Source organism: Oncorhynchus clarkii, chromosome 15 (genome assembly GCF_045791955.1).
Source record: "Oncorhynchus clarkii lewisi isolate Uvic-CL-2024 chromosome 15, UVic_Ocla_1.0, whole genome shotgun sequence".
Taxonomy (NCBI): domain Eukaryota; kingdom Metazoa; phylum Chordata; class Actinopteri; order Salmoniformes; family Salmonidae; genus Oncorhynchus; species Oncorhynchus clarkii.
Window position 1 is genome coordinate 30,696,737 of NC_092161.1, and position 23,199 is coordinate 30,719,935.

Below are 23,199 nucleotides of genomic sequence, written 5' to 3' on the forward strand. Positions count from 1 at the left end.
CCTTCGCTGAGCAGGGCATACGCAGAGGATGCATCCCTTTGCACACTATTTCCCAAGTAGTGCTCTTTGACCTGAGTAGCGCACTATATAGGATAGGATGCCGTTTGGGACACCACCCCCGAGATTACCATAAGGAGACTAGTGGCCCAGAAATGTGACTTCCGTGTTTAACAACGTGTCTTAGAAGGAGGAGAAGGAAGTCTCACTGTTAGCAGTGTTGATTTCTGGCACCGCGTTGTGCCAGCCCCAGTGTGTTGGAATACCCACAGAACATAATCAGCCAATGGAATCGTAAAACAAGCAAATTCATCAAAATAAAGCGTAGGAGCTAAGCTGTTGAACGACTGTGTTTAGTCATGGTAATTGACTGTGGTTGGCCGCAGCATTAGTCCCCCTGGCCTAATCCTGGATTATGTTGCCATGTTTACCATGGAGTTATCCACCCTATTCCCTATATACAGTCCTATGGGCCCTGGACAAAAGTAGTGAATCAATAGAAATATATAAATATAATATAAATATACTGTAGTCAGCTCATTAAGTTTTTTAAAACTTGTTATCGAACTCATTTTTCAGTAATTGGTCGGGAACATTTTGGTACTAATCTTGTTTTGCACATAAATGAGTGTGCACATTGCGTTTCACTCTGTGAGCTCATTGGAAAATGCATGTTCTTTTATGTTCAAGCTCTAGGAAGGGTGTGTAAAAAATTGTTTTTAAATAAATGTATGAACTCAGAAATGTTTTGTTTTCATAACCACAGCATTGTATTTTATCCTGGGAGATGTATATTTGCTTAAAAACAAATCATAACGTGGCTTGTGGTAAAATGAATAGTCAGCTACCCTAAGAACTGAGAAAGGTTGAGCAGAAGAATGTTCTTTCTCTGTCTGAGACTGAAGTTTTATCCTAATGTCTTTTTCAGTCTTATCTTACGTCTTTTTGGAGCTCTCTTTCTGACCCGGGTCTTGTGTTTTTTTTCCCCCTTCGTACAGAGAGTCAATCTATCCTTCGATTTCCCCTTTTATGGACATTTCCTGCGTGATCTCACCGTGGCAACTGGTGGTAAGTGAACAACCTCTTCCTGAGTTAATGTTGTCGTGATTGAGGGAGATCGAATGAATGCCAGCAAAAGTGAAATGGTGTGTGTCGGTGCATGCGTGCGCGCGTGTTTGTTTATTTATTTATTAAAATGTTATTTCACCTTTATTTAACCAGGTAGGCTAGTTGAGAACAAGTTCTCATTTGCAACTGCGACCTGGCCAAGATAAAGCGTAGCAATTCGACACATGCAACAACACAGAGTTACACATGGAATAAACAAAACATAGTCAATAATACAGTAGAAAAAAATAATATATACAGTGAGCGCAAATGAGGTAAGATACGGGTGTAATAGGCAATAAGGGAGTAATAGGCAATAAGGGAGTAATAGGCAATAAGGGAGTAATAGGCAATAAATAGGCCATGGTGGTGAAGTAATTACAATATAGCAATTACACACTGGAATGGTAGATGTGCAGAAGATGAATGTGCAAGTAGAGATACTGGGGTGCAAAGGAGCAAGATAAATAAATAAATACAGTATGGGGATGAGGTAGGTAGATAGATGGGCTGTTTACAGATGGGCTATTTACAGGTGCAGTGATCTGTGAGCTGCTCTGACAGCTGCTGCTTAAAGCTAGTGAGGGTGATATGAGTCTCCAGCTTCAGAGATGTTTGTAGTTCGTCCCAGTCATTGGCAGCAGAGAACTGGAAGGAAAGGCGACCAAAGGAAGAATTGGCTTTGGGGGTGACCAGTGAGATATACCTGCTGGAGCGCGTGCTACGAGTGGGTGCTGCTATGGTGTACAGTGAGCTGAGATAAGGCAGGGCTTTACCTAGCAGAGACTTGTAGATAACCTGTAGCCAGTGGGTTTGGCGATGAGTATGAAGGAGTGATATAATAACCCATTGATATACATGTGCTTGACTTTTATTTGGTAGCAGTCTGAATTATCATTGCAATTCTACATGGCATATTATAAAATGGGTGGCTCGAGCCCTGAATGATGATTGCTTGAAAGCCGTGGTATATCAGACCTTGGTAACCAGTTTATAATAGCAATAAGGCACCTCAGGGTTTGTGGTATATAACCAATATACCACGGCTAAGGTCTGTATCCACTCCACATTGCGTTTTACTTAAGAACAGCCCTTAGCTGTGTTATATTGGCCATATACCGCACCCCCCCTGGCCTCATTGCTTAATTATACAGCCATTGCTTTATTGCTCCAGGGTTTAGAAGAGTTTGTAATGAGGTTAGAGAAATCATTGCTGGTGTACAGAAGCATTTAGTGTGTGTGTGTGTGTGCGTGGGTGCATGCATGTGTGTACATGTTCTCTCTCGCGTGTGTGTGCTTGTGTTTTTGATTCTGTTTGTTTGTACCTGTGTGTGTGTGTGTGTGTGTGTGTGTGTGTGTGTGTGTGTGTGTGTGTGTGTGTGTGTGTGTGTGTGTGTGTGTGTGTGTGTGTGTGTGTGTGTGTGTGTGTGTGTGTGTGTGTGATTGATATCTGAATGCTGAGAAGTGTAAAGGGTCAAACAGAAGGTTATTTATCTCGTCTCGTCACAGTCTGTCGACTGCCAGGCCAGCCAAACAAATTGAGCTTTGAAAACTCTCATCTGGCACAGACCGCAGTACAAAACCACTAACAGCCCTCAGCACAAGTCTTCCAGGCAGCCAGTTAGAATGGTACAAAACCACTTACAACACTCAGCACCAGTGGCCAGTCTGCTAGACCTGGAGAAAACCACCACCACCCCCAGTACCCAACACTCAGCAATACCAGCCGGTCCTGGAATACGTCCCAAGTGGCTCCCTATTCCCTACATAGTGCACTACTTTAGATCAGGGCTCTGGTCAAACGGAGTGCACTGTATAGGGAATAGGGTGCCATTTGGGATGCAGATTGTGTTGGAGAGAGAACCAGACCAGAATATGGATTTGGAAAAGGACCTGCACTGCCAAGTGCTGGAATAATAATCCATTGATATCCATGTGAAATAGGAGTGATATAATAACCCATTGATATACATGTGAAATAGGAGTGATATAATAACCCATTGATATACATGTGAAATAGGAGTGATATAATAACCCATTGATATACATGTGAAATAGGAGTGATATAATAACCCATTGATATACATGTGAAATAGGAGTGATATAATAACCCATTGATATACATGTGAAATAGGAGTGATATAATAACCCATTGATATACATGTGAAATAGGAGTGATATAATAACCCATTGATATACAGTACATGTGAAATAGGAGTGATATAATAATCCATTGATATACATGTGAAATAGGAGTGATATAATAACCCATTGATATACATGTGAAATAGGAGTGATATAATAACCCATTGATATACATGTGAAATAGGAGTGATATAATAACCCATTGATATACATGTGAAATAGGAGTGATATAATAACCCATTGATATACATGTGAAATAGGAGTGATATAATAACCCATTGATATACATGTGAAATAGGAGTGATATAATAACCCATTGATATACAGTACATGTGAAATAGGAGTGATATAATAACCCATTGATATACATGTGAAATAGGAGTGATATAATAACCCATTGATATACATGTGAAATAGGAGTGATATAATAACCCATTGATATACATGTGAAATAGGAGTGATATAATAACCCATTGATATACATGTGAAATAGGAGTGATATAATAACCCATTGATATACATGTGAAATAGGAGTGATATAATAACCCATTGATATACAGTACATGTGAAATAGGAGTGATACAATAACCCATTGATATACAGTACATGTGAAATAGGAGTGATATAATAACCCATTGATATACAGTACATGTGAAATAGGAGTGATATAATAACCCATTAATATACATGTGAAATAGGAGTGATATAATAACCCATTGATATACATTACATGTGAAATAGGAGTGATATAATAACCCATTGATATACAGTACATGTGAAATAGGAGTGATATAATAACCCATTGATATACATGTGAAATAGGAGTGATATAATAACCCATTGATATACATGTGAAATAGGAGTGATATAATAACCCATTGATATACAGTACATGTGAAATAGGAGTGATATAATAACCCATTAATATACATGTGAAATAGGAGTGATATAATAACCCATTGATATACATGTGAAATAGGAGTGATATAATAACCCATTGATATACAGTACATGTGAAATAGGAGTGATATAATAACCCATTGATATACAGTACATGTGAAATAGGAGTGATATAATAACCCATTGATATACATGTGAAATAGGAGTGATATAATAACCCATTGATATACATGTGAAATAGGAGTGATATAATAACCCATTAATATACATGTGAAATAGGAGTGATATAATAACCCATTGATATACTGTACATGTGAAATAGGAGTGATATAATAACCCATTGATATACATGTGAAATAGGAGTGATATAATAACCCATTGATATACAGTACATGTGAAATAGGAGTGATATAATAACCCATTGATATACAGTACATGTGAAATAGGAGTGATATAATAACCCATTGATATACATGTGAAATAGGAGTGATATAATAACCCATTGATATACAGTACATGTGAAATAGGAGTGATATAATAACCCATTGATATACATGTGAAATAGGAGTGATATAATAACCCATTGATATACAGTACATGTGAAATAGGAGTGATATAATAACCCATTGATATACAGTACATGTGAAATAGGAGTGATATAATAACCCATTGATATACAGTACATGTGAAATAGGAGTGATATAATAACCCATTGATATACAGTACATGTGAAATAGGAGTAATATGACAGTATGAATATTAAGAAGAAAATAATACAATTATGACAACGCTTCCTGCTTTCTGTATCTGTGGGTGTGGGGTGTGTTTGTTTGTGTAATGGACCAGAGCAAGTCAGACACGTTACAAAAGAGGCGAGTGTGTTAGTAAATGTTCCAACAGCACTAGGGAGGTGAAGGAAGGAGGAATGGGAGGTGTAGGAAGGAGGAGGAGAAGAAAGGAGGGGAAGGGAGGAGGAGGAGGAGGAGTATTTTCCACCGAGACTGAGGGTGAAACCACAACGTCTTCAGTGGCTATTATCACATCAAGGAGTCATGCTTTAACCGTACCCAACTATTGCAGCAATGTATGCTGACATTAGACTGTAATCATAATGGAAGAAAATAAATCACAATCGCCATTATCATCATGCGAATATATATTTTTCCTGATTTCTTAAAGACTATTACTGGACAAGGTGAATGTTCTTCCCTAGCTATAGTATATCTCACTACCTCAGAGCTATCCTGTAAAGCATGGAGCTTCCAGAACAGTGTTGCAGTCATGAGAGATGAATAGTCGTGTGTCCCAAATGGAACCCTGATCCCAACTAAGTGCACTACTTTTGACTACTTTTGACCAGAGCCCATAGGTTTCTGGTCAAAAGTAGTGCACCATATAGGGAATAGGTTGCCATTTGGGATGCTGGAAAATGCTGTTAGCAGCTAGCAGCCACCCCACAGTAGATAAAGAGTCCCTGCATTTCTCCAGAGAGACACGGAGTGATGGAGAAGAGGGGAGTAGGAACGGCTATCAGCTCACCGCAGGCTCCAGGACTCTGCCTCTGTAAATCCCTGTTCACACACCTCCATTTCAGTGTCTTACCCCTCCCTTCATCCCTCTATCATCCTCTTTTCCTCCCTCCCTCCCTCCTTCCTCTCCTCCCCCTCCCAGCTCATGTATCCATTTTGCTGGCCGTTCCACCCCTCCAGCTCTACCCTGCTCCAACCTTCCGTTCCTCCATTGGAATTGTGTTACCCTCCTGTGAGCTAGAGAGACAGTGTGGGATGGTGTGGGTCTAAGGCTGGAGACATATGGCCCTGCATGCAGCCAGGAAGGGGATGGGACAGGAACGGTACTAAGCTGTCCATATTAGGACAGCCACAGTCTGAGCAGTAGTCCTATTATGGACACCGCACATCAACTGAGTGTAGAAAACACCTGCTCATTCCATGACAGACCATCCAGGTGAAAGCTATGATCCCTTATTGATGTCACTTGTTAAATCCACTTTCAGTCAGTGTAGATGAAGGGGAGGAGACGGGTTAAAGAGTCCTTGTGAAGCCTTGAGACAATTGAGACATGGATTGTGTATGTGTGCCATTCAGAGGATGAATGGGCAAGACAAGATATTCAAGGGCCTTTGAATGGGGTATGGTATTAGGTGCCTGGCACAATGGTTTGGAGCAGGGACTGCAGGGTTTCCTGTGTGTATCAAGAATGATCCACCACCCAAAGGACATCCAGCTAACTAGACCTAACTGTGGTGAAGCATTGGAGTACACATGAGCCAGCATCCCTGTGGAATGCTTTCGACACCTCGTAGAGTCCATGCCCCGACGAGTTGAGAGCTTTTCTGTGGGGAAATTAGGAAGGCGTTCTGAATGCTTTGCACACTCAGTGTGTAGAGTTGAGTTGAGACGTGTCTCAGCCACACTGAGGATAGGGGTCAACACAGAGGTCAGGCACGTTTACAGACAAGTCACATAGCACATGATCAAACGAAGTGGTGTCCTGACATGGTGTTGCTTCAACACTTAGAAATGGATCACCTAATAACAGAAGTCACACAAGAAGTGTTGTTGTGACGTGAAGTGTTGTTAGTGCTGCTGGAGCCAAATGTAGAGAAGTGTCTGGAGGGTAGGAGGTTGTAGCGCTAGAGACCGGTCTTATCGGTCCCAAGCGGCACCCTATTCCCTACCTGGTCAGAAGTAGTGCACTATATAATAGAGTGCCATTTGGGACACAGAGTGGGGATCTGTGATCTGATCCCTCCGTAACCCCAGCTGTCATAGACAGTCAGGGTAGAAACCCAGCAGTGTGATGTCTTAACTGGCCCAGAACTGGCCCCCTGTCAAAACGCTGAAACAGACACACACACACGCACACACACATACACGTCACCCTCAGCTCCAGATTCCACCATACACACATGCATTGGGTTCAGCGGCTCAGTATTTCTCCAGGCACGCTATGGTTGTAGGCTTTGGTTGCATCACAAATAGCATCCTATTCCCTTTTTAGTGATGGGCCCTGGTCAAAAGTAATGCACTATAAAGGGAATAGTTTGCCATTTGGGACACATGGTTTGTTTTAAGGATAACCACCGGGCTGACGTGTGTGCACTCCTAGAACAAGAGGTAGGGTTCTTCAGTTGGTGGTTCCCCATAGAACCCTCTGTAACGGTTCTACCAATAACCCTTTTATCATCTAAATCAAATCAAATCAAATTTTATTTGTCACATGCGCCGAATACAACAGGTATAGTGTAACGGCTTTCTTCCTGGGAAGGAGAGGCGGACCAAAACGCAGCGTGGTTAGGGTTAAACATCTTTAATAAAGACGAATACCGAGAAAACACTACAAATATACAAAACAATAAATGTGAAAACCGAAAACAGTCATGTGTGGTGAAACAAACACAGACACGGAAATAACCACCCACAAATCCCAACACAAAACAGGCTACCTAAATATGTTTCCAATCAGAGACAATGACTAACACCTGCCTCTGATTGAGAACCATATCAGGCCAAACATAGAAATAGACAAATCAGACACACAACATAGAATGCCCACCCAGCTCACGTCCTGACCAACACTAAAACAAGGAAAACACACAAGAACTATGGTCAGAACGTGACATATAGTAGACCTTACCGTGAAATGCTTACTTACAAGCCCTTGACCAACAATGCAGTTCAAGAAATAGTTAAGAAAATATTTACCTAATAAACTAAAGAAAAAAAAGAAAAAAAATCTAAAAGTAAGACAAAATAAAATGACATAACAATAACTAGGTATTTGTAAAGTGACTATGCATAGATAATAAACAGCGAGTAGCAGCAGTGTAAAAACAATCCAAAGGTTCTTCCTTAAACCCTCTATGAAGGGTTATACTGAGAACCCTTTTACCTTTGAAAGGTTCTTCCTAGAATCCTCTATGAACGCTTCCACCAACCTTATTAGCCTTTAAAATGAAACTCTGACAATACATTACATACACTACTGTTCTAAAGTTTCAGAACACCTACTCATTCAAGGGTTTGTCTTTTATCTTCACTACTATTCTACAATGTAGAAAATAGTCCAAACAAAGAAAAACCTTTGAAGGAGTAGGTGTATATGCCTACTTTGAGAGCTTAGTTTATACCCTAGGTCAGTGTTGTTAGGAAACTCCTGGTTTACATTCCACATCAGGCCTGCAAGTCACATTATGCTTTGGCTTGCAAAGTGATGTGTAATGCATATTGGAATCCAGCCAGTGTGAGGATATTCAACGATTTGAACTTTTAATCACCTGGAACGTGCGTTGAGAACGACTGCCAAGGTGGGGAAGATTCATTAATGAGACTGCCTTAATCATCTAAAGTGGAACAACCATTGCAGTAACAGGTGCAATAAATCCAAGTAACAGATTGGATTATGTTAGAAACATTTATGTTATTTATATTTGAGTAGCATACCATTAATTAATCAATCAATGTACATGCAAAAACACAGATATTAATAGATGCAATTGTGAAAATCAACCTACAATAGAGCATTCTGGGAAATATGACAATGATGGGTGTGGTTTTGATTGTGTCATTTTGACTCTGAGTAGAGTAAAATAATCACACTTGACTCTGATTATTAATACCAACAGACAACACTGGGGTTCTTGTATACCACTGAGTGTTAAGTTCATTTAACTCCTGAATCAACACAAAAAAATTAAATCAAGACAGAAATAATGGCAAAGATATCATCTTATATCAGCGAAAAGAGGACTGGCCACCCCTCATAGCCTGGTTCCTCTCTAGGGTTCTTCCTAGGTTCTGGCCTTTCTAGGGAGTTCTTCCTAGCCACCGTGCTTCTACACCTCATTGCTTGCTGTTTGGGGTTTTAGGCTGGGTTTCTGTACAGCACTTTGAGATATCAGCTGATGTACGAAGGGCTATATAAATACATTTGATTTGATTTGAACTGTGTTAGTACTGTTATTTGAAATGATTAAGGGAATATCAGATACTGTACATGCACAAATGTTCCCATATAGGTACAGTTTAAAACATTCCCACGCCTATCTTTTTAAACTTTACTTTGATTACTCAAACTCTGAGGTAAACACTAATGCTCAGGCACTATTTCAAATAAAATAAAAATGACAATTAAAAAATGTATTTAGATTCAGAAGGGTTCTATGTAGAACCCGTCTTGCCTTCCAAAGAATCTTCGAGGAACCCTACTTCCTAATACGGTTCTTAGGATGTTAAAGGTTCTAGGTAGAACCATTTTCCTTACAAATAACTTTTGTCTTCCAAAAAGTGTTCTTCAGATGAAAACAGTTATTGGTAGAAACATATCCCTCTGCAAAGAACCGTTTTAGAACAATTTTTTCTACGTGTGGAATGCAGTGGAATAACAAGGCAGCCAATAAACACACACACACACACACACACACACTAACACACACACACACACACACACGCAACCTATATCTTCTAGCCACACACAAGCACTTGCACACTAACAGGCAAACAGATCAAGTAGAGAGAGGAGACAGACACGGGGAGGAAGCCGAGAGACACAAGGTGGTCACTCTGTATGGAGACAGCAGTTTGTCCAGTTGTTTCTCCTCTCTTCCTGTGAGCCTATGCTAACAAAGGCTTTCTATATGTGTGTGCCTCTAGTGTCTGATAAGCCTCAGTCATTATGATTACACAGACAAAATGAGGGCAGCCTCTCCCTTAATTGAAGAGATGTTTTTCTCGGCCGCTGTTTGTGAGATAAGGTAATGGCCAGACACGCAGCAGACGCTCAAGGCGAATACGGAGAGATAGAAAGAGTGTGTGTGTGTGTGTGTGTGTGCACGCGCAGGCGTGTCTTCCTCCTATGCTGGCTGCTCCTGTGAAGTCTCTCCAGAACTTAACAAAGCCTCAGTATGGAAAAACAATTGGGTTGTTTGGACAAAATGTTTAATAAAGTAGAGTGCTTGGTCAAGACGTTCTGGTAATGCCCATTCCTGTTTTTCCTCTATATACAGAACAGTACTCCCTGATACCAGAACATGTAAACAAAGGTGGAACTAGAAATGGAACAAAATCTCTTATCCCTCTCACTATCCGTCTCCGTCTCTGTGTTTCTCTCTCTCTCTCCCCCTCTCTTGCTCACCAGCTCCAGCCCCACACACTCACCCCTTTTTCTCTTTCTCTCATTCCCTGCTGTTCTTACTCCTACTGTCCAGTTCCCCAACCGTCCTTAAAGTGACGGCCATAATGAATTTGACAGCCTGCTCTATTGAATGGCTCTCTCTCTCTGGGTGTCTGCTCTTAAGTGTATTGTGAGACTGTCGTATTTTCCCCAGGCTGTCGGTTTAATGTTTTTGTGTTTGCAATAGATTTTTAGGAAAAGCCTCTCTCCTCATACTCCACAGTGTGTTGAGAGAGAGCGAGAGAGAGCGAGAGAGAGAGAGAACATTTGAAATGTCTTAATTATTTTGGAACTTTTGTGAGTGTAATGTTTACTGTTCATTTTTGTTTGTTTCACTTTTGCTTATTATCTACATTGCTTTGGCAATGTTAACATGTGTTTCCCATGCCAGTAAAGCCATTGAACTGAATTGAGAGAGAGAGAGAGAGAGAGAGAGAGAGAGAGAGAGAGAGAGAGAGAGAGAGAGAGAGAGAGAAAGAGAGAGAGAGAGAGAGAGAGAGAGAGAGAGAGAGAGAGAGAGAGAGAGAGAGCCCCAAACCTCCATCCTCTTATCTCTTGTTACAATTTTTCTCAATTGCTAAAACACTAAAACCCATTGGCTGAACAAAGTTCTCAGTTGCCTGGACTCATTTAGCTAATTATGCAGTCTGTTGTCAATACCTTAAACCATTTCACATGGTTAAACACAATTTGCAGATCTCACTTAGACTTTTCAGCAAAACTCTAAACACATTCTCATTCTCAAAACACATTCTGCACTCTAATGCACATGTCATCCATACTGGTAAACACAAGTGGCAACAATCAAATACAAATAGAGAAGACATATCATTGATTGAACACAACTGCTCAAAATTGATTTAACCTTTTTCAAATGCTGCGACACAACCAATATAAGCCAGTTCAGAGAGCAAACAGGTTGTTGAAGGTGGGAAGGAGAAAGTCTGAGAATGGATACTGTAGTACAGTGCATTGTAGGCTGTATACTGTACAATGGACACATTGTATGGCCCTGAACATTGTGCTTTCCATTTATTAACAATACTGACTGCTCAATAGATTTTGACTGGTTGCAGGTTCATATCAACAAAGAACAAGAATTACAGTATCACAGAGACAAAAGACAAGTTTGTGAGATGCAGGGTACAGTACTGTAAAAATAGGGGTACAAGGAGGAGGAAGAACAAAAAACAAAATTGCAAAGAGCAAAGCAGAGTAGTAATTTGTGATCAATTTTGAGCTACTATGATAGAGCAATGTTTTCGTTCATCAAAAGACAATGACGAAAAAATATGAATATTTTTTTAGATAAAAAATGTGATTCTCCCTGAAAATGTTATGTTTTGAACAATGTGTTTTCTATTTTTCTGTGTATTGTTTACTGACTGCTTGAGAGTGTATATAATTTTGATCACTTTGTTTATGATTTGAGAGCAGTGTTTGATTTTGAACACAGGTAAACCTGTTTTGAGGCAAATGTTTTATTTTGCAAGAGGAGTCAGAGGTTATGTAAATAGTGCTTGAAGATGAGGTTTTGTATTTAATGTTTTCAGGAAATGGAGCAAGGTTTCAGAAATGGTGTTTTAGCAATTGAGAAAAACTGTAAATGTCTCTCCCTCCCTCCCCCATGTTTACCTAGTAGACCGACAGGTAGGCTTACTGTAGTCACTCAACTCCCCCTCCTCCTTCTATCCTCCTGTTCTCCTGTATCTCCACAGCTCTGTGCTCTGCTGACTGCACTGGGTGGGGGCACACACGCGTACAAACACACACACACATCTGGATGGGGGCTGCACTTGACTGTGCGGCCCTTAAGGACAGGATTGATTTCTCACTGGGAGGGGCCGTGTTCTTGGCCTCTGTCGTAATGTGTTGTTTTCTTTACAGCCCGTCTGCTGTTGGTGAAGACATATGGTGACACGAACTGGCAGTGAAATGGCTGCAGCTATGAATTACCTTTTGAAGAACACCCCCTCCAATTTTTTTTTCTCGCTTTTTCTTGCTGAACAAAAGTTTCAGCCAGATGCGTTCATCCGAAGCAACTTACAGCCATGTGTGCATGCGTTTAACGTATGGGTGGTCACAGGAATCAAACCCACCGTGCTCTACCAACTGAGCAACAAAGGACAACTTTTTTCGATTGATGTCCTCTCTGATGGAGCTGTATTTAGACGATGCGAGTAAACACACACACTCTCACACACACACACACACACACACACACACACACTGTGGAAAAGCTGAGTGAGAAAGCAGCAGGCGTACCTTTTCGCCAGCCTTCTAACTGTCTCTAATGGCTGAAGAAGAAACAGACCTCTGTGACTCTAACCTGTCATACAAACACCACCTTGTTGTGCGACTGAACAGAGTGGAAGCCCTTAACAAAGTCCTTATTGTCACTGACTGTGTGTGTGTGCGTGCGTTCGTGCGCGTGTGTGTGCGTGCGTGCCTGCGTGTCCGGTTTGAGACTGTCAGGCAGAGAGGGAAGCTTCGCCAGGGAACATGACTGAGAAACTCCATTATATGATGAGTGGAATTTACTCCGCTAAATCAGCATTTCCTCTTTGAAGCCCTTCAGGTTTTATTGTATGTAATATAATTAGCTAATTAATCAGCAGGACCAAGCAGCTGATGCAGGTGGGGGGTTAGGAGGCCAGTGGCTGGGGGGTCAGCGGGGATATGATGGACCATTTTTGTAAATGTGTGGAAAGATGAACAGACATGCATCTTGACTTGCTGAAGTTCGGTGGTTTATTGAACTGCACCTGGCCCGAAAGGGGGCAGCACCTGTCTGACCTTGATATGTGAGAGCGAGAGAGACCTTGAATGAGTGGAATATAATAGTAGGTCCTCAGTCGTTTACATGCTGACTTGTTGCGTGGTGGCGACTGTCGTATATAATGAGTACTATCTGCTCTGTGTTACTTCCTCAGGGTTCATCTACACGGGTGATGTGGTCCACAGGATGCTGACGGCCACCCAGTACATCGCCCCCCTCATGGCCAACTTTGATCCCAGTGTCTCCAGGAACTCAACCGTCATCTACTTTGACAATGGTACGTGGCATTCAGTCCCTAGTTTTTCTGTGCTCTGTCCTTAAGATATTAGCAACTCCAGCTACAAGATCCCACGTTTGACAGAAGTGCGTAACTTGCAAGATGCAAAGCTGAGACCCATGGCTCTCAAAGGCATGCTGGAGCACATGACGAACTGCGCCAGAAGCACAGACTATTGGTGGGAAAAGGAAAACCTAATAATGGGCTCTTTCAAAAACAGGTCAATCTTATGGTTGGAATCATGGCCTCCATGGCAAATCTCCCCAAATCAGTGTCTGCCTCCCAAATGGCACCCTATATCCTATTTCGGGGATAGGGTGTCATTTAGGACGCAGCTAGTGACTGACCAGCTGAATGACCTTTTCCAGTGGACCTTTTCCATCATGGGTTAGGCAGTGTGGCAGCTGATCGATACCCAGCCTAGATGCTCTTTACCAGTCCATCCATCAGGCAGTGGCCTGCCAAGGCTGCATGTAGACGGGAACCTCAGCCTTGCCTCTCTACCTCATACACATCCAATTAAAACCTGATTCATCTACTTTAAATGTAGCCCCCCATGGGGACCCACTGACAGCCTCTCTTTCGCACTTTAAGAAGTATTCAACGTTGTAAGAAGTTGTGTCTATGTGTTTTCAACATTTTCGAGCCCTATGCAGTCATCGTCCCCCTGCTGACTAGTACACTATTCCCAGTGTGTCGAGAGAGATTTTTTTTTGCCTAACTTTCTGCAGCATATAAGCCATTTTAGGGAAAAACAAGGCCAGCTTGTGCAGTGCACTCATTCTCACCCAGTGTGTATTTTTAGAAGAGGGAGCCCCAGATAGCACGGCTGCTTTCTCCCTGAACTCAATGCATTTTAAGTAGGCTCCGGACTTCTATTAGGCTTACCTTTTATAGCGCTGACTGGTGGAACTCACACGGCCAACAAGGAGTAGCCACACTACTCTCTTTTCCCTCCTCCAATCTACCTATACCTCTGTCTACCTCTACACGTCTTCAATTTACCCTCAATTGCCCCCTCTCTCCCTCCCTCCTTCCCCACCCAAAACAGAATCCAAGCAGAGTAGCGTTGCGTTCCCAGCCCCCCGTACACTGTTCTAGCCAGGACCCATTCTCAGTCAGAGAGAGTATTCAGAACAGACAGGGTTACTGTGACAACCGCTGTCTGCATCCCAAATGGCACCCTATTCCCTATACAGTGCACCACGTTTGACCAGGGCACATAGGGCACCCCAATTTCCCATAGAGGGAATAGGGTGCCATTTGGGACGCGGCCACTGACATGCCCTGCCTCGATTCCTGTCCTCTCTACATCAAGCATGCGGCCCCATGCCCCGGCCAGGTCATCGAGGATCCTGTAGCATCAGCCTCATGCATAAGCCTTCTGGAGGCCAGGTGTGGATATTATGGGGTTTCCTGTAGCACTACAGCTGCAGTACTCCTAGCTGTCAGCAGAGAAACGAAATCCCCACTTTACTTTGGACGGGAGAGAGGTTCAGGCTGTGTGATGGAAAAATTGATTACTTATGTTAACAAACCTTTATTGCTCTGGCTCCTGGCCAAATGACTGTCTGGCTGCATGGGAGAGCAAAGGCATCACTTTCACATCCAAAGGCTCTCCAAAGTCCACACTAAATCAAAACAGCATGGGGAGGAACGTGAGGTTTGCACCCAGGGTAGGGATGTGCGTGGTTATTTGAATATCTGAACGGGATGTTAGTATTCAAATACATTTTTGGAGAGAAAACAGGCCTCTTTTAACCAGATTGCTTTTTCTAAATTAAATGACAATATCCATGTAACATTGTTATATACAAGGATATACCATGACATTTCAAATGATTCACTGAATAAAAATACAAACTTTTCAGTGTAGTTTTTGACATGCACGTGCGCCCCACCAAAAGACCGGTAGCCTTCACCTGTCTTGTTGTTTATGTTGTCCAATCAGAGCGGCAAAGAGGCTCAATGTGTAGCAAATGGCGTGAGAGTTCACTAACGTAATGCAACGATGGAACAAAAAACAAACAAAAAAGCTCTAAAAGTTAGCGTGAAGGCTACAATGAGCAACCAACAGGTAGGCTGTTTTATCTGAATGGGGTTGGGGAGAAAGCGCAGCATGTGTCTTCAATCAGCCTCGCTACTCCAGTCAAGACAGGCACTGTTATGTGGGATGATGAATAACGTTGTGGCTGCTACAAGTTAGCTAGTCTTGGCTGTAGCCGAGTTGCCTTGGCGTCTCTCGCTCTCGCTCCCTCTGCTCGCTACACACACCGCCCCATATAACCTCTGCAGGCACAGCTGCAGCAATAGAGCGCCAGCCTCTACCACGCGCAGCAGTGCTCAGGTTAAAAATGTGCGTTTAAAAAAAACACGAATGTATTGCGAAAACACTGATATTCGACAACAAAAAAAAGGATACTATTTGAATATTGAAATGATTTCAACCCCCCCCCACAAACACACCCATCCAGAGTACTTCATGTGAGCTTCCTCCTGATTCTTCAAAAATAATTAAATGTGTCCTGTATGTTGCAAGGAGTTTTGTTAACTGGAATATAAACTCAGCAAAAAAAGAAACGTCCCTTTTTTCAGGACCCTGTCTTTCAAATATAAGTCGTATGAATCCAAATAACTTCACAGATCTTCATTGTAAAGGGTTTAAACATCGTTTCCCGTGCTTGTTCAATGAACCATAAACCATTAATGAACGTGCACCTGTGGAACGGTTGTTAAGACACTAACAGTTTACACACGGTAGGCAATTAAGGTCACAGTTATGAAAACGTAGGACACTAAAGAGGCCTTTCTACTGACTCTGAAAAACACCAAAAGAAAGATGCCCAGGGTCCCTGCTCATCTGTGTGAACGTGCCTTAGGCATGCTACAGATGGGGCCAGGACAATAAATTGTAATGTCCGTACTGTGAGACGCCTAAGACAGCGCTACAGGGAGACCGGATGGACAGCTGATCGTCCTCGCAATGGCAGACCATGTGTAACAACACCTGCACAGGATCGGTACATCCGAACATCACACCTGCAGGACAGGTACAGGTTGGCAACAACAACTGCTCGAGGTACACCAGGAACGCACAATCCCTACATCCGTGCTCAGACTGTCGTAGGCCTGTTGTAAGGCAGCTCCTCACCATACCTCACCGCCAACATCTTCTATGGGCACAAACCCACCGTCGCTGGACCAGACAGGACTGGCAAAAAGTTTTCTTCACTGATGAGACGCGGTTTTGTCTCACCAGGGGTGATGGTCGGATTCACGTTTATCGTCGAAGGAATGAGCGTTACACCGAGGCCTGTAGTCTGGAGCGGGATCGATTTGGAGGTGGAAGGTCCATCATGGTCTGGGGCGGTGTGTCACAGAATCATCTGACTGAGCTTGTTGTCATTGCAGGCAATCTCAACGCTGTGCTGTGTGTTACAGGGAATAATTCCTCCTCCCTCATGTGGTACCCTTCCTGCAGGCTCATCCTAAAATGACCCTCCAGCCACCAGCCATATTGCTCATTCTGACAGGAATGTCAGTTTTCTGCCATGGCCAGCGAAGAGCCCAGATCTCAATCCCATTTAGCACGTCTGCGACCTGTTGGATTGGAGGGTGAGGGCTAGGGCCGTTCCCCCCCAGAAATGTCCGGGAACTTGTAGGTGCCTTGGTGGAAGAGTGGGGTAACATCTCACCGCAAGAACTGGCAATTCTGGTGCAGTCCATGAGGAGGAGATGCACTGCAGCACTTAATGCAGCTGGTGGCCACACCAGATACTGACTGTTACTTTTGATTTTGACCCCCCTTTGTTCAAGGGCACATTATTCCATTTCTGTTAGTCACATGTCTGTGGAACTTGTTCAGTTTATGTCTCAGTTGTTGAATCTTATTATGTTCATACAAATATTTACACATGCTACGTTTGCTGAAAATAAGCGCAGTTGACAGTGAGAGGCCGTTTCTTTTTTTTCTGAATTTACTAGGCTTACGTGTATCTTTTATAATCTGAGAAGGTGAGACTGTGGTATCAGAGAAGACACGTCACAACTCATTTTGGCTACCCTGGGTGCCTCCGGCAATGTTTGAAACTTAAGGAACCTTGCCTCCTCTGGGTTTTGCTCTCCAAATTCTTATCTAATAGAAATCTATGTAGGTCTATGTAGTTCTCTGTTGTCATGTGTAGTTATATATCAGGGGTGGGTAATCATTTTGTCTCAAAGGGCCACATTGGGATTTCAAAATTCAGGGGGCTGCATAGACTTCTTTGGGGACCGATTTTGTTATAGGTACATTATAATTTCTGTTTTAAACCCCTAGGATTCCCACACCTGTTATGTATGTTATGTATGGTTCTGTATGGTCCTGTGTGGTTATACTGTATGTGGTTCTATATTATTTTGTATGGTCGTGTGGTTCTATGTGGTTCTAAGTGGTTTTGTGTGGAACTGTGCGTTTATATGTAGTTCTGTGTGGCCCTGTGTGGTTATACAGTGTGTTGTTCTGTGTGGTACTGTGTTGTTCTAAGTAAGTTATATCTAGTTCTAAGTGGTTCTTTGTGGTTTTGCATGGTCCTGTGTGGTTATGAGGTCCTGTTTGGTTGTCTAAGGTTCTGACAGTCTCCCTCTCTCCCTTCCTCTCATACAGGCACTGCTCTGGTAGTCCAGTGGGACCATGTCCACCTGCAGGACAGCTACAACCTGGGCAGCTTCACCTTCCAGGCCACACTGCACAGCGACGGCAGGATCGTCTTCGCCTACAAAGAGGTGTGTCTCTCTCTCTCTCTCTCTCTCTCTCTCTCTCTCACTCTCTCTCTCTCTGTTGCTCCCTATCTAGGCTATATGTCCCTCCCCTCTGCCTCTTTCTCTCTCTTTCTCTATTTCTGCTACTCTTAGTCCCTCTCTCACTGTCTCTCTTTATTTATCTCGCTGCTCCTCCCTCCAGCTATCTCCCATAGATGGGTGGATTGCTTAGCGACAAAACCCGATCTGTGCGCAACCCTTGAGGAAAACAAGGATTAGTTTAGAATCAAAGGATTGTTGACAACATGCACACTTTATTTCCTCTCCAAATGTTCATTGAGAACATAAATACATTTGCACAATGAGTATTTGTTGTCTCTCTCAAATATGTCATTACCATTGTTGGCTAGCTAGATAGCGATAATTAGCTTAACAAGACATGGTATCAAGAACAAGATAAAAACCAGCTGAAACGAGCCACCTACGATTCCCCCCACATGGCAGCTTCTTGTCATTGTTGCTAGCTATCTGAGCTTTCAGAATGGTAACAGCACACGGCCTCTGCAATGCTCGCGCATCATTTCCGTGACGTTGTCAGCTGACCCAGCTATAGGTGTGTAGGAGTGACATTACGTCACACCCAGCTCGTGAGGGGCAGGGAATTCTTCACACTCACAGCTCTCTACTCCATCTCTCTCTCTCTCTCTCTCTCTCTCTCTCTCTCTCTCTCTCTCTCTCTCTCTCTCTCTCTCTGTTTCCGTTTCTCTCTCTCTGTTTCACTCTCTCTCGCTCTCTCATTCCTCACCCTCTCTTCCCTGTGGCGACGGAGCACTTATTACATTCTCTCCGTGATTGAGTTGATAAATAAAGCTCTGTGCTCTCCAACCTCTGTTCTCAATCAGGGCATGACGCGACATATCTCTTTCTCTCTCTCTCTCTTTCTCTCCGTTCCAATCAGGGAGTACTTTTCTCTAAACACTCACCTCATCCACCTTCATGTAAAGACGTAAAGGGACTGCTGTGTTCACTTCACTTTCACCACACAATAAAAGTGTGTCTCTCCAAGGATCTCTACATTCTCAAGTTTGAGCCCGCCAGACTTGTTTTGTGGAATTATTAATTGGATTTTCTGGGAAGATGAGTTGATTGTACGCTCTTTGTTCTTGCCAGTAAGTGAAGTCCCATTGTCTGTAGGCTTGCGTCACAAAATGGCACCCTATTCCCTACATAGTGCCGGCCCTGGTCAAAAGAAGTGCACTATAAACGGTATAGGGTGTCATTTGGGACACATTTACCCCAGCCTTCCATCAGCATCAGAAACTGTTAGGCCTCTGCCTGGTTTGGTCTGTTTTCAGGCGGCTCAGTTAGATAGACAGGTGTGGCGGCTGGTGATTGATGCCCCTCCTCTCCTCTCTCTTCCAGATCCCCATCGAGGTGGCCCAGATCAGCTCTGTCAATCACCCGGTGAAGGTGGGCCTCTCCGATGCCTTTGTGGTGGTCCACAGGATCCAACAGATTCCCAGTGAGTCACCATGATGCAGAGAGTGCTGCGTTACTGCACGCACGCACACACACACGACTCCCTGCGTCGCTACATACACATAAACCATCATAAACCACATCCCACACACACACACACACACGACTCCCTACATCACTACATACACATAAACCATCATAAACCACATCCCACACACACACACGACTCCCTGCGTCGGTACATACACATAAACCATCATAAACCACATCCCACACACACACACAACTCCCTGCGTCGCTACATACACATAAACCATCATAAACCACATCCCACACACACACACACACACGACTCCCTACATTGCTACATACACATAAACCATCATAAACCACATCCCACACACACACACACGACTCCCTGCATCGCTACATACACATAAACCATCATAAACCACATCCCACACACACACACGACTCCCTGCATTGCTACATACACATAAACCACATCACACACACACACACACACACACGACTCCCTGCATCGCTACATACACATAAACCACATCACACACATAAACCACATAAACCACATCACACACACACAACTCCCTGCATCGCTACATACACATAAACCACATCACACACACACACACACACACACACACACGACTCCCTGCATCGCTACATACACATAAACCACATCACACACACACACACGACTCCCTGCATCGCTACATACACATAAACCACATTACACACACATGCACGCACACCTTTTACCACTCACACATCACGTGTACACATACCACATTACACCTTTTACCACTCACACATCACGTACACACATACCACATTACACCTTTTACTCCACACACACCATCAAACATCACTTCAGTTTTTTACTGTGTATATACCATCACATACCACCTCATACTGCATGACACCAAAGGATGGGCAGTGGATACATACAGTAAGCCAATCACATGACCAGTACAAGTTTTTTTCCCCTCTCAGAACTCCTCCCTTGTGGGGCTGGAATACGGTGAAGTTGCCCGTAGACCAGGGGTGGGCAACTGCGGGCCGCATTCGGGAATTTTAAAGGATATAATATTTTGAGTTAAAAAAAAAACACTCCAGGCCACAGCCAACATTAGATTGGACCGATATATATTGGACCTAAAATACCTGCCCCATTTCTGGCCCGCAAATTGATTTTGATGAACAAATACGTTTAAAAAAACAAGTCTGTGCTGCCTTTTGTTGTATTCGAAATCCCCAAATCCCCCCCTGCCCTATATGCTGATCTTGGTTCAGTTCTGCATTTCTCCCACTGGGGGAAGGGAAGTTGGTCCTAGATCTGAACCTCACGCCAAAGCGGCATGAGTTCAACCTTTTGTTGTGGCCTCTCAAACGGCAGAATGGGAATGATTACATGGGCGCGGTCCAGAATTGTCTCTTTGCATGACGTTCCTTCCAATTGAGGGCCATTAAAGTTAAAAGAAAGTTGAGCAAAGAGGAGAAAGTCAACCTTTTCATCCACTGCTAGACCCTCTCTGGGGCTTTCATTTCATTTTCAAGTCTGCGAAAATCATTCATTTAATTGCTTGTTGATGATATGTTCATAGGACTTGGCTTTTGAAGAATGTACAGTATTTGTTTCACGTAGCGTTTTATAGCTTGTTATTTATAACATTTCAACGTTGTCTGGAATTATTAAATCATGGGTAAGAAGTACCTCTGCTCAGAAAACTTTAAAGACTCCCCGTTGGAACCCCATTGCCTACATAGTGCACTACTTTTTATTTTACCAAAGCCCTATGGGCACTACATAGGCAATAGGGGGCCATTTGGAACAAAGCCACTGTGGTCAGTAATAAAGGGTTTAGGTGTTATAATGGGGAGTTCAAACCTGCTGCTCAGCTGTTCTGTGAGTGTTGTGCTTCTGTGGTTGTTGATTATTTCTACTTTTCTGAAAACTGTGGGTTCAGCTGTGCTCTTGTAACTGTAGCCACAGTAGATCTCCCACAACACTCTTGTTGGTACTATATAGCCCTCAAACTCAACTCTGGACATCGAAGCAAGTTCCACTGTGTTTTTTCATTGTTCCCCTCTAATCAGGAACTCATTTAGACCTGGGACACCAGGTGGGTACAATTAATTATCAGGTAGAACAGAAAACGAGCAGGCTCCGGACTTCGTAGGGTAAGAGTTGAATACCCCTGCTATAGAGGGTTCTCGGGCTTCCAAAGGACTTGTGTTAAATACTACCCTCTTTGAGGCAGTCTTTCTAACGTTCAGCTCAGCTGGATGAAAACAGTCTGCTCAGCTGCATCCCAAATGGCACCCTATTCCCTATGGGACCTTGTCAAAGGTAATGCAGTATATAGGGAATAGGGTGACATTTGCGATGTGGGGTGGGGGAGGGGCTGAAGAGTATTTATCTCCGCTCTGCTGAGGAGTATTTTTCTCTGCTCATACAAGAGTAATAAAGGCCTAGTTTCTTTCTTTTAATTATTATAATAATACTTTTTTTAATCAGGAGGTGCTGCCGCACCCTCAGCACCCCTACTTCAAACGTAATCCTTAACTTACCCAATGAATGCCTAAACTTAAGTTTAACCCTATCCCTAACTTTAACCCTAACGTTAACCATTCAGAATTAACGCCTACACTTTTTTGGACTGACAACGAAGATACGGCACCAGATGGTGTCTTTTAAACTTCAAGCCATGGCGTAATTCTGTTGCTGCAGCTATGCCATTTTATTTGGAGATTCGGTTGCAAAGTTCTGTCTGTTCTAGCCTGAAAGACTGTAAAATGCTGAGCCAGCTTCCTCACAAACTTTTACTGGGTTCACTTCTTTATTTATTTTGGTTTAATGGACAATACAGCCCAAACAGTAGTACTGTACTCCCTCTGAAGTAAACTATTGGTTTCCTGTATGAGAGGCCTCTCCTTTGGAAGTGTAATATCCTGAAAACATACATTTGATCATATATTTCATATACCTAGTGAATGGTGGCGAATGTGGTATCTCTAGAGAGGAGAGAAATAGGCAGGTTGGTGGATGAACATGGAGAAGGTGATATTTGGGCAGATAGCAGACACACATGTCTGTCTGTCTGTCTGGAGAGAAAGGTCAGGATTAGCGTCTTGGGTCTTCAGTCGGTCAAAAGGGCAGGACAATCTCTCTCAATGTGTCTCAGCCGCTGCTGTTTAGTAGGCAAAGCATGTTGCCAATGCACCCATTTCAGGATATACAGTACCAATGTTAGCTACTGGTTCGTCAACATGTTATGCCGTGCAGTGCTCTGAAAAGGCTGGATTTGGTTGTTTATAACTGATGATTCTTAATTAAAAGGGAATTGTAGGAAGGTTTATGCCTCATGATTTTTGATCACTATAACTCTCCTTGATGTGGCAGAGCTTGCGAACTATCACGGATTACAAAGGGAAACCTAGCTGCCCAATTACACGAGCGTTCCAGACGAGCTAAATGTCTTCTATGCTCACTTCGAGCCAAGCAACACTGAACCATGTGTAAGAGCACCAGCTGTTCCAGACGACTGTGTCACGCTCTCCG

General features: G+C 43.0%; 1 protein-coding gene across 1 annotated transcript in view; it reads left to right on the top strand.

Annotated features, from left to right (window-relative positions):
- LOC139367198 (plexin domain containing 2b) overlaps nucleotides 1-23,199 on the top strand; it is a 179,285-nt gene that overhangs the window by 115,163 nt on the left and 40,923 nt on the right. The window contains exons 4-7 of the mRNA XM_071105364.1: nucleotides 996-1,065; nucleotides 13,275-13,397; nucleotides 18,043-18,161; nucleotides 19,560-19,659. Coding sequence (XP_070961465.1) covers nucleotides 996-1,065; nucleotides 13,275-13,397; nucleotides 18,043-18,161; nucleotides 19,560-19,659 — 412 coding nt within the window. The remainder of the gene's footprint in view (nucleotides 1-995; nucleotides 1,066-13,274; nucleotides 13,398-18,042; nucleotides 18,162-19,559; nucleotides 19,660-23,199) is intronic.